General features: G+C 42.4%; 1 protein-coding gene across 1 annotated transcript in view; it reads left to right on the top strand.

Annotated features, from left to right (window-relative positions):
- LOC147724659 (uncharacterized) overlaps window positions 1-12810 on the top strand; it is a 1014146-nt gene that overhangs the window by 572657 nt on the left and 428679 nt on the right. Inside the window, exon 14 of the mRNA XM_086918077.1 lies at window positions 11541-11611. Coding sequence (XP_086774203.1) covers window positions 11541-11611 — 71 coding nt within the window. The remainder of the gene's footprint in view (window positions 1-11540; window positions 11612-12810) is intronic.

The raw sequence follows: 12810 nt of genomic DNA, 5'->3' as shown, positions 1-12810 counted from the left end.
GTGCTTCCCATTGAAGGAAAACATGCATAACGCCCTCAAGATCATACTGTGTATCGTACATAATCCATTTACGCGCCATGTGGTCCAAAATCGTACGCTCATCCATATTCGGCAATTGACTACGTGACTGTCTACGCTCAGTAACAGGGGACATACCCAATTGTCCCAACAAAGGAGAAAAGAAACCAGTAACTGCAGTAGTCATTCGTTGTCTAGCAGAAGGAGAAGGTGAAAGAATAAGAGAAGACGGAAAAATAGCAGAAGAATTCGAAGTTGGAATGGAGGTAGCATTAAGAACAGGTGTAGGAGTAGCAGACGAAGAAGGAGGCAAAGGTGGCGGCCCATGAGGAGGCTGGGCCAATGGAATAGTAGCCAACGGAAAGAGAGCTGGCTGCGGTGGAATCACAGGTGGCACAACAACTGGGTGTTGTGCAACCACAGCTGGTGGTGGTGGTGCCGTAGCATTTTGTGCATAAGAAGGTGGCGAACTCAAGAGATGCGACATTAAAGAATCTTTCTCAAGATCTTTCTTTTCTTCCTGTTCTTTACGCGGCAAAACTGGGTAGCATCTATCTACCGTTAACTTCTTCACCCTAAGCATCTGTTCGCTTTCTTGCTCTTCCTCATTATCCCTAAACGCAACAGCAGCTTGTACCATTGACATACCTCGTTCTCGTTTATTTTTCTTCGCTAATTTCATTTCTCTCTGTTTGGCTTCTTTGCGCCATATGCGAAAAGAGTCAAACAGTGCCGGACGGGCTTTCTTCTTAAAAAGTTTAACCTCCAGACTATCCAAAATCTCCGCGTCAAAACTACCATATTGGGGCCATTTTAAAACACCATCTTTCCTGGTGTATCGGATCCATACTTCATTATATGCGATGGGGCCTACGCCATGTTTCACATAAAGTTCATAGGTTGGAGTTCCAATCGGAGGAACCGGACACGAGTCCTCCAATCGGGAATCCCTATTACAACCAAGACAAAACAGATTTCCAAGTCTGCTAAGACCAGGCATCTTCGATCTCTAGTATAGCTTCAAACTTCAAAGGATTATCCAATACGATAGTCTCGTGAATACACAAGTCCCTCGGCTTTGGTACTTGCAAGTTCCAAATTAAAGCGATCCCAAGGGGATACCCAAAAACTAAGAACCAAACTAAGGACTGGGAGACGCTCCACTCATACTTAACTGAGGTATCGATGACGTCACCAGAAGACTCGTCTAACGCTTCGTTCTACCAATCATCAAGGATCCAAAACAGGGCGATAGTCAGGGCAGCAGTCCTTCGTAGCCGTCGGGAAGCGGGGAACCTCGCAGCAAAGACTTTCGGACCACGTCGACATACAGGGGTCGATGAAGTGGCGGCCTTCCTCCAGAATTTTCATACGAAGCTCCTCACGAACATCTGGCTTGGAGCGGTACCGCTAATATCGCCCCACGTTGGGCGCCAACTGAAGTACTGGGTTTTTAAGAACCCAGCGGTGCCAGAGAACACACCCTAAGACTTCGAGTCCTTCCTGTTTCAGACTACAGACACACAGAGTCTTCTTGGTGAAGTCAAAGATCGTATTTATTGGCTGCAGCCAGTAACAGGTATCCTAGAAGTACAACACGGTGTATATTCTCAGGAGACTGCTCGATCTTACAAAGCCAGCCTTCTCTTTTTATACAAAATATTATGCTTTAGGCAAGCATTCCTTATTTTACAGTTGACCATTCACATATTTTCACTACAAAGAGAAAGCAGAGTCATGATGACAAGCCCATATTTTAGTTTGTCCAGCCCACAATCAATTACCCGGCAAGGCCCAGTATTTTCATCAGATATCGACGGACCCCTAATAAAAACGGGCACCTCCTCCTCGTAAAGCAAGTCATAAAGAAAGAAACAGGGACAGGTGTGTGTAAGATTAGGCATGGTGTGTGTGCGATGAAAGGTTTATGATATGTTGTGCCTTGATACTAATCTCATTCGGCCACTGGGAAAGGAGCTGGCCGAACCGGTTTGGCTTCAGGTAGTGGAGTCAGCTTGCCCAGGTCACAGAGGAGTCAGCAAAGGTGTACGTGTCCTTCAGACTAATTTTTTGGCCTTAGTCATTTGGCCTATGTGAGGGTAATCACAAAATGGCTGCCGTTCACAAAATGGAACCCGAGGGTTCAGGACGGAAACTCTGATTTCAGGGTGATTTCGTCACCCGAATATGACGAAAATGCTTGTGCATAGTATTCTAATCATTCTCGGTCTGCTGATACCAAAATCGTCATTATACGATGATGTTTATAACACGGGTTCAGTACCGCACTGTAAAGCATGATCTTTAATGAGGTCTAATAACGCCTCTCTATTGTGATTTAAGTGTGGTCTGCCTGATCTATCTGTGATTTGTCTAATAACACATCTCTAGTGTGGGTTAAGTGTGGTCTGCCTGATGTATCTGTGATTTGATCTATTCTGACATTCCAGATATCTGTATGTTTTAGTGAGTATTATATAATAAATAAATTTTTATAAATACATTGTGTGTTTCTTTTCCACTTAATCTATACCTATAAGATTGCATTCTGGTAGAACAAGCTGCTTTACACTCCTTCTGGACTAAGCCTGAAGGCTGCTCCTACCACTTAGAGAGCTTTCTAAGGTTGTCTAAGCCCTCTTCTTAAGTCACCATAAGGGTTGTCTGGACTGGTGCAAGGTGTCCACTTACATAAGTGTACATTATATACCAGGCCAGCCTCTCATAATGACCAAGATATGTGAGGATGTATTTCCTTTTGATAAAATGAGTCAAGCCATTCACATTCTGGGAAGATCTCTTAGGGGATGTGAAGTAGGTGTTTGCATCTTTTATTTTGAAATTGGGATAGTATAAGGATCAACCAAATTTGTCAGGATAAATGAACAAGAGTTGTGTTATGGGTATATGAAATGGAGTTTTAAGAGATGATAAAGTATGATTAGTATATCTTGTCCAATACCTAGGTGTTATAATAAAGGGAACAGATACATTTTATATATTGGATTGTGGAGTCAGCAAGGCAGTCAGCTAGAGGAGGACAGACCGCAGAACCATGTATCCCCTCTAACCCTCAGTATCAAGCAGAATCATAGGCTAATTCAGTATAAGAGAATATGAATATATGAATACATAATATATGAGATATATATATATATATATATATATATATATATATATATTCAGTCAAAACAACTTTGCCACCAAAGAAGTTACTCGAGCCCAGGTCCTTTCAGCGTGCAATTTATTAAGTACACAGAGTGTCAAACAACACCCGACGCGTTTCAGTGCAGCCGCACCTTGATCACGGGTAACGGTGTTTACTCATGTCACAATTTTAAAGTGAAAAATATATAAACATAAACGTAGGACTACTCGTCCTCACAACAGTTTTTTCATACCACTATATGGCAGCCATATTTAAATGTGTGGTGAGCACAGGCAAAGTATACATATATATATATATACGAACCTTGTAGGGAACATTTTTAAGAGATTTCGAAAAAGTATTGTAACATTTAGATAAATAAGTTACATGTGGGTGCCCCAAAGCAAAATAAATCGAAACAAAGTCACGCATTATTTTGCTTTGGGGCACCCACATGTAACTTATTTATCTAAATGTTACAATACTTTTTCGAAATCTCTTAAAAATGTTCCCTACAAGGTTCGTATATATATATATATGTATACTTTGCCTGTGCTCACCACACATTTAAATATGGCTGCCATATAGTGGTATGAAAAAACTGTTGTGAGGACGAGTAGTCCTACGTTTATGTTTATATATTTTTCACTTTAAAATTGTGACATGAGTAAACACCGTTACCCGTGATCAAGGTGCGGCTGCACCGAAACGCGTCGGGTGTTGTTTGACACTCTGTGTACTTAATAAATTGCATGCTGAAAGGACCTGGGCTCGAGTAACTTCTTTGGTGGCAAAGTTGTTTTGACTGAATTTGTGAGGGTCGCTTCCTCACTCGAGCCCGCCGCCGTGTGAGGCTGGGAGATTGGCGAACATTTGCTGATATATATATATATATATATATATATATATATATATATATATATATATATATATATATATATATATATATATATATATATATATATATATTTACAAAATTTAACCCATAACATAATTTGCATCTAATAACAAATGATTTCAAATAAATCAACAGTAGAGCATAATTACCACCGATTCAGAAATTGTGGATATCGTTTTAACTGAACTATAACTAACACTCCATATGTGATTTATTTTACATATTAAAATATGAAAAAGGAAAAGAAAAAATGATACATGAACAGATTACCAAGCTTTAGATTTACCCCTTGAGACCATTTCCGTCTAATCATGTCTATTTGACAGGTTCATCAACGTCTTTTGGTTTTCCTGATAAGGGTTTTAGCATTGTTGAGAACTGTTTGCCCTATTGAACGGTTGTTAAAAAAACACAAATAAAAAAAACATGTTTCAAATCCGCCTATCCTTTTTTTTATTGAGAATGATTTGACACCATATAAAAGCATTAAATTCATTCAATTCATAATACAGTAAAAGCAAAAAGGCAAATATCATATATCATCCGACATTAAAAGACATAAGATCCTTACAATCCATTATGATCAATTGAACCCTTAAAACAGAGAAAGAGAACATTTGTGCAATTATAAGTACGAGTATTATACACAGACAAAAAGAGGAGTATAGGGAAACAGACATTATATACATCTATATACAGTTTCACACCTTATAATTAATTACTGCTGCAACCTATTGGCCCTCCATACGTCTACAGGTGCCCACATCTTCAAACCCAACTCCTGTGTTCTTCTGCCCTTTAGCTCATATAGGGCAGCCTCTATATTGTGCACACCTAAGAGTCTCATCAGCCACATCTGGAATGAAGGTGCCACCATATCCTTCCATGCGGCTGAGATAAGGATGCGGAGTACTGCGACTGAAATAAAGACCAGAGCCTCTGTCTCGGCCTTTAAAGCCAGCTTACTTTCGCAGCCAAAGATCATCAATGTTGGGGATAGGCTTATCTTAATGCCTAGCAGCCCCTCCCAGAATGCCTCGATCTCTTTTTTAATCATTCCAAGTTTATCACACTGATAAAACATGTGTATAAGGTCCTCTGGGCCCTCTAAGCACCTGGGACATCTGTTATCCTCCCGATCCCCCCAATCAAATAACTTAGAGGGTGTATAATATAGATTAAAAAGCGTTTTAAAATGTTGCGCTTTGAGAATAGAGGAGCGTAAAAGTCTTTTATCCAAAAGTAGTGCTCTATCCAAATCAACATCAGGGTTTTCTAATTTTGTGGCCCAGGAGACCTCCGTTTTTTCCATGTCAACCTGTATTTCCTCCAATAATATCCCATAGTTACCTTTGACTATCTGCCCTCCACCTATCAAATAATCCAGTATACTACATATTTTACCTAGAGTGATACGTGGCTTCTTAGATTTAATTGTGTGAGTAACTTGTGCATATTTAAAATCTTGGTTCCCCAGCAGGGGATATCTCTGCTGGAGATCATCCAGGGATCTAATCTCTTCCCTAACCATAATATCCCCCACTGTAAAAATGCCCTGTCGCTCCCAGTATTTCCACAGACCATCCCTAGATAGATTAGGGAACAGCCCCGAGTTCCACAACGGAGTATGGTGATTAAATCTTGGAATTCTAAAGCATTTCTGAACTAGCGTCCAAACACTCCATATAGCTTCCATTGTTTTATATCTCAATTTCTTATAGTATTGTTTCTCTATTTTTCTCAGTAAAACACCAATTGCCTCCCTACCTAATATTAATTTGTATATTGTAGGGGAGTTGTTCTTTCTAAAAGAGCTATTTGGTTCATTCATCGCAGAGTCGAATAAAATTGCCATTTGAGTGAGTAAGCAGGACCAGTGATAATACCTTATATTGGGTATCCCTAGACCACCCCTTTCCTGTGGCAATGACATACATTTCAAAGAACTTCTAACCTTTCCGTACTGCCAAAGGAAATTCATAAAAACGGCTTCTATTGATTTAATAAGTTTTTCATCAATTAGTAAGGGGACAGCTCGGAACATATATAGTATCTTTGGGAACATAGTCATTTTGAGGACGTTCGTGCGCCCTACTATTGACAGGTGTAGTGTGTCCATTCTCTTCAGATCTGTTTCCACTGATTTCAATATTGGGGTAAAGTTGTCTCTGATGATATAATCGGGTAGAGCATTAATCGTAACCCCTAAGTATACTACAGAAATAACGAATCTCCGATCTGTTTTTACTATGTTCTGTGAGCAAAGTACCTGTCTCTGATGATATAATCGGGTAGAGCATTAATCGTAACCCCTAAGTATACTACAGAAACAAAGAATCTACGATCTGTTTTTACTATGTTCTGTGAGCAAAGTACCTGGGTCTTCCCTTCATTTAAACTGTAACATGAATGTCTACAGAATACCTAAGTGATATCAACCACGGCTCGAAGGGCAGCATCCGGTTCTACAGTGATGACCGCCAGATCATCGGCGTAGGCCAAGATTTTGGTTTCAAAGCCCTTTGTATTTACAGGTTTTATTATTGTACTATCCATTATTCGCTGTATCAGGGGATCTATCAAGAGTGCGAACAGGATAGGTGAGCAGGGGCACCCCTGGCGTGTTCCTCTTATATAGATCTTATCTGAGCTCTCACTCATCATTTGGATCCTAGCAACTGGATCTGAATACATCGCTTGGACAGCCTTCCTAATTCTTGGCCCAAACCCTCTTCCCTCCATCACTCCCCACAGATAATCCCACCTGACACGGTCAAAACCTTTCTCCGCGTCATGGAGGATCATTGCCAACCCGCCACTCCCCCTCCCCTACAGCATGGATATCAAACAAAGTAATTGCGCGTCTTATTTGGTCCGTGGTTCCGCAGCCAGGGATGAAGCCATGCTGCCAGGGAAAGACAAAGCCCCCAATGATCCTCCTCAACCGGACTGCAACAATTTTTGCATAGATTTTATTATCTGTGTTTATAAGAGATATGGGTCTACATGACCCTGGATTTTCTTTAGGCTTCCCCTTCTTATGAAACACTACTATGTTCGTGTTTCTCCATGATTCAGGTATGTTCCCCGTATTTATGATCCTGTTAAATAGATCCAAGAGTATTGGGGCAGTCTCCTCTAATATCTTTTTTTACACTTCAAGGGGTATACCATCAGGGCCCGCCGCCTTGCCTGATGCTAGGTCTCGTAAGGCTCACAATACTTCTTCCATCGTAATGTCCTTGTCCAAGATCTCCCTATCCCCTTGATCCAGTCTAATTCCTGGCTCCCCCAGTTCTCCTGTTGGTATTTCAGCAGTTAATTCCTCCTGATATAATGTTTGATAATATATTTTAAAGACATTCAAAATTTCCAGAGGCTCAACAAACTCCTGACCCTGCTCTACAATTCGGGTTATTACATTTTTGGAGGCAACCTGTCTAATACAAAGTGTAAGCGCCCTTCCCGTCTGTTCACCTGTCTCATAGAGCTTGCCTCTCTGCGCTTGATATTCATAAGCTACCTTTTTTGCCATTTGTTTGTGGATTTCTGCTTTGATGTAACTGACTCTTACTTGGCTATCCGTCCCCTCTCCACCCTGTGATATATCTTTCTCGTGTTGTTCTCCCGCCTCCATTAATTGGTTCACTAATTGTTCCCTCTCTAGTCGGATCTTTTTCCAGGCTTGGGCAGCATAGCTGACAGTCTTGCCCCTTAATGCTGCTTTATAACTGTCCCAGACTGTGTTTCGTGAAGCACTAAACCTATTCGCATCAAAATACCTCTGTGACCAGGTCCTAATATGCTCTACATAGGAGTTGTCTGCCAATAACTTCCTATCAAATGTCCACGCCCTATGCTTCTTACTGGACCTAGGAAAATCCAGAATTAGAGTCAGTGGATTATGGTCTGAAATAATTTTTGTTAATTTCTGAATCTTTACCTTACTAAATTCTTGAGTGGAGATCATAAAATAAGCCAGTTTGGTATAGTTCTGGAACGGACATGAGAAGTATGTAAACCCCGGGTTTCCCGGTTCCTTATCACCCCACACATCACTTAATCCATGGGATTGCATCATGGAGCAGACGGCTCGGAAGACCCTGAGTTTACGACCAATATAAGAGGTTTCAACCCCGATATCTGCTGAAATATTGAAATCCCAGCAGATCGCAATAGGGGCAGGCCATCCTGTTAATTCCTTTTCAATATATTCAAAAACCTTGGGTCATCCTGATTTGATCCATATATCCCACATATGGTAATGCCTATATTCGTCTCACAAACTGCCCATCTACCCATAGCATCGGCCTTAAAGCGATTTGCCCCTCCTAGCCCAACCTTTCCTATAATAGCTACCCCCCTTACTGTTGAGGTCTGAGAGGAGCAGGAGAGGATCTCATATCCACTTAAGTTTAGCCAGTGTTTTTTCCCCCATGGCGGATGTGTTTCTTGCAAACACAGTATATCCATCTGTTCAGATTTAATAAGTTCAGCAAGCATTCCCCTCTTTTTCCAATCATTTAGGCCACTAATATTCAGTGAGCAGATTTTAAGTTTGGACATACTTCTGTTTGCATTCTTCCTTCTCTTCAACCCACACCAGTTGAATAATACAGACAAATTTAGTACATAGATCTCGTTCCATATGACAGAATACATTTATATTTGTGTCATGAATTCTCTTTTTTGTATTTTTTCCCCTCAACCAACACACCACCCCCCCACCCTCACCCCACCCCCTACACCGCTCCACCCAACCCTCCCTCTGCCCCCCCAACCCTCCTGACCCCTGCACCATCTGTCGTGAAGCGCTCAGACTATGTCTGTGTGTGTGATGGTTGCAGTGAAAAAACAGTGATGACTACCTTCAAAAACTTACTTCCATAAAACTTGGTACCCCTCAATACATACGATTTACTTCAACTAGCCGTGCCTTTACCCCACCTACGATACTAACTATATGGGACTAAACACCGGACAGAGTAATTCACTAGCTACCTAAAGAGTCCAGATACTCCTGCGCTTTTATTTCTAATGCGAAGTATTGTGTCCGCCAATCATTAATTATCTTCAATTGTGCGGGATTTATCAGGTAATCTTGCATTTTCTTCTCCTGAAAAGTCTTGATCATTTGTCTCAGCCTCCAGCGCCTTTCAACAGTCGTATGACAATAGTCCTGGCGGACAAAGAATGACACTCCTTCACTGGACCTCTTTGCGTCTGGTCTTGCTTTTTCTCAAAACAAAGTTGCCCAGGAAGATTAAAATCGCCCTAGGCTTGTCTCCTTCTCTCGCATTACGACGCATTTTAAAAGGGGTACGATGTGCCCTCTGGATTTCTCGAGACCAATTCAACTGGATAACTCTGGGAATGCTAGTTCAAAGAGCTTGATGACATAGGCTCTGACATCCGTGCCTTCTGCCCCCTCGGGGATACCCAGCACCCTAAGATTGTTCCTCCTGAGCCTATTCTCCATGTACTGTAGTTTCCATTGAATATCGGTAACTTGGGCATGCTGAGACTCGACCTTGCTAGTAGCCGCAGCGACCTCTGCTTCCGCTAAAACTACCCTATCCTCAAGATTCGAGACCCTGTTCCCCACATTCACACAAGCCTTGGACAGTTTCTGACCACTCCCTGCATTTTCCTCATTGCGGCTTGAGATTTGCGGCTATCCAGCCGTGTTTCCTCCCTATGAGCTATAATTTCTTGGTGAATCACCTCCAGTAGTGAGAGCTGGGTTGTTTCCAGAGCAGGGCTACCCTGTAGCGGAATCGAGGAAGAGTGATCCCAGCTTAGTTCTCGTTGGGGCTGTTCGAATGTTTTAAGTAGGGTGGCAGATTTTATTGCCGTTGCCGGGAGTTTATTCTCCGGGTCGCTCTCGGATTCCAGCTTGCTATCCCCCAAATAAGAGCTTGTTCATCTTCCTCATCTGACCACTCTGCCTCCTCCAATACTGAGTAAAAGCACTCACTGGGGACCTTCTCTTTATATTTCTCTGGGGGCAGAGTGCTCTTACTGCTCTCTTCATCCATGGATCCTGGGTTGTCAGTCTCACATCCCACAATCGCGGCTTCCTTATTTCTTATAGTTGTTTCCAAAGCCGGTTGAGTCTCCTGATCCACACTTACTGTTATGGCCAGGTTTCCCTGTTTTTGGCTGCTATCTGCTTCTCCTGCTTTAACGCAAGTAATTGCGTCCCCGTTGTCCCACCCTAGTGGGGTCCCCATCAGGTGCTCTATCAATCCATGAGTTGTACTTATTGTTGCCATCGCCGGGGAGATCACTAAGGCATGCCCAGTATATTCCCCCACAGGGGGGTCTTGCGCATCAACAGTACCAGCATCAGCACTAATTTTATCACAGCCTTCCATCTCCTGTACACCGACCCTGCCCTCCGCATTCACATCCTCCATTATCTTGTTACTTTTCTCCTTACCGCTCCTGGTAAACATCTCTGGAACTGAAGCAGTGGCCAGGCGGGTCCTGACTGATGTCTGCTTGCCTTTTTTACCTGGTTCTCCCTGAGGCATCTGCTCTTTCCGTGGCATTTCTCCCACTGCTTGCCCCGCTCCAGCATTACCAGCATTACCAGCCTTCTTTTTTATTGTTGCTGCCTTGGCACTGGTGATCGCTTTCCGAGCCAAATCCCCAACTTGCCGCGTCTCTATCTGCCGGCTCCCTGAACTCGGCGAGCTCCCGCCTCCTCGCTCTCGCTCCGGGTCTTGCTTCCTGCCCTCTCCGCTTGCTCCACCCTCCAGCACTCGCGGAGAACCAGCGGCAGCGAGAAAGGATTATCCGGGCGAGCGTCACCGTTTGTCCAAAGCAACACGCCGGCCCTCGCCAGAGCATTCGGCAGGAAAGGGCCACCAGTATCTGGCTTTTGTAGCTATCTGTCTGCTTAGATGTAGGTGCTCGGCTGGTTAATCCATTTTTGGAGGTCTAAACCTAGAGCCCTGTCCTCACTGCAGCAATGCTTCCAGCCACAACTACGCGGCCGCCATCTTGCTTCCCCTCAAATCCGCCTATCCTAATGGAGATAGCAAGGGACCCATCTGATGGTGCATTGAGTGAATAATTATGATTGTGAGACAACAAGTTCATCTAAGTAGGTGAAACGTTGCAAAGTCGCCTAACACGCAGCTTTTATTTTATTTAACTTCGTGAGTAATCAAAGTGTGCACCTCACAAAGTTTTTTTTTGTTTTCTTTAAGAAAGCATGGTCTTTATTTTAGCTGCCCTTTTCTACAGAAGTAACCGTTTGAAATATTATGTAGAAATGCCATCATAAATAACACTGGATTAATATACCGAAATGTATACATATGTTGATGGAAAACAAGTATGAATATTGTTATTTCTATTAACGCCAACTGTTAAGTGAAATTTCGCTCGTATACGAATATCTTGAAGAATTTTTGAAAATGCAATGTAGCTCACTTTTCATGTATTTATGATTTTACTTTCCGTTAGGAAAAAACCTATCTCCAACAACTGATAGACGAATTGGGTGATTCCCGCCCTGCATATATGAAGGACTTCTGGTAAGAGAATGAAAACAATTATTTGCATTTCAATCATAAATGTTATAATGTGAGACCAGTCAGTGCAGAACGGTAATGTGCTGAAAATTAGAGAAACAATGAATTATCCAGGCTGCAGGATTATACTTTTGCGTTTGGCCTTTAAGCAGACTCAAGTGAATTCCCTGGTCACATCCCACTGACCAGGGACATTATAGCTATCAGTAGCGCAGCCGGCCAGTGGCACCTTGGCCGACCATGAGGCTCCGTTTCATGAGTGTCATGGCTGCTTTTTGCTATCCAACCATTTAAGCAGACCCATTGCCCTTTCTGTAGTCATACCCCTTGGTGCCCTTGCGACTGGCACACACTGTTGCCTTCAAGTTATGGTCTGTATCATGATGGCCTTATTTATGCATGCCAGATGTGTAAAGTTCAAACACAGAGCATGGAATATATCCAAGTTAATGTATGAACTTTAAACGGAACAAGTTAGCAGGGTTGATTGCCTTTCTGTTTTTTTGCACAGATTATAATGCATTGTTTACCATTCATGTGTTCATCGGGTGCAGGTGCCGCTTAGGACACTGGCATTGCACACTGTACCAATCCCATCTTTATGTGCAAACTTTATTTCGACCTGGGTATTTTTGTGCCTGGATTTACTTCTGGGATGAAACTGGCCCCATAAATTTCCATAAAATAAACAAATGACTCCTTGTCAGTGGTGGTCACTTGGACTTACCTGCGGAAGCCACTGTCTCAGCAGATACCACAACTGCGCACCTTAGTCACGGGAAGCACAAACACCAGCAACTGGGGAAGCCCACATATCCAGAAGATCCAACCTCTTTAGACCTTTGGTATACATTGTCATTTCTAAAGAAACTGTTTATTGAAGAGTCTTTATCATTGGAAATATGTAAACTGTCAACCTTAAAGTTAAATAGGACTTGTTCCCTTCTAAGAAGAAGACACAGAATTTGATTAGATCTCTCTGCGCCAAGCTCGAAAAAAAGCATAAATACACACTGTCGCAGTGACTAAAGATCTTCCAAATAAACCAGTTCGCCCGAAAAAGAGACATAACAAATTGTTCTGGTCTTTGTTGCCACCACTTGAGGTCGTTTTGCAGGTCCTGCGGCTTTTGACGACATCTCACATTTCTGCATATGACATTGGTTGCCGGAGGAATAAGTGGTGTATCATATCCCTGTGAC

Source organism: Lissotriton vulgaris, chromosome 4_1 (genome assembly GCF_964263255.1).
Source record: "Lissotriton vulgaris chromosome 4_1, aLisVul1.2, whole genome shotgun sequence".
In the NCBI taxonomy this organism is placed as follows: domain Eukaryota; kingdom Metazoa; phylum Chordata; class Amphibia; order Caudata; family Salamandridae; genus Lissotriton; species Lissotriton vulgaris.
The sequence above is the reverse complement of the archived record's forward strand: the minus strand, read 5'-3'. Positions and strand labels throughout refer to the sequence as shown.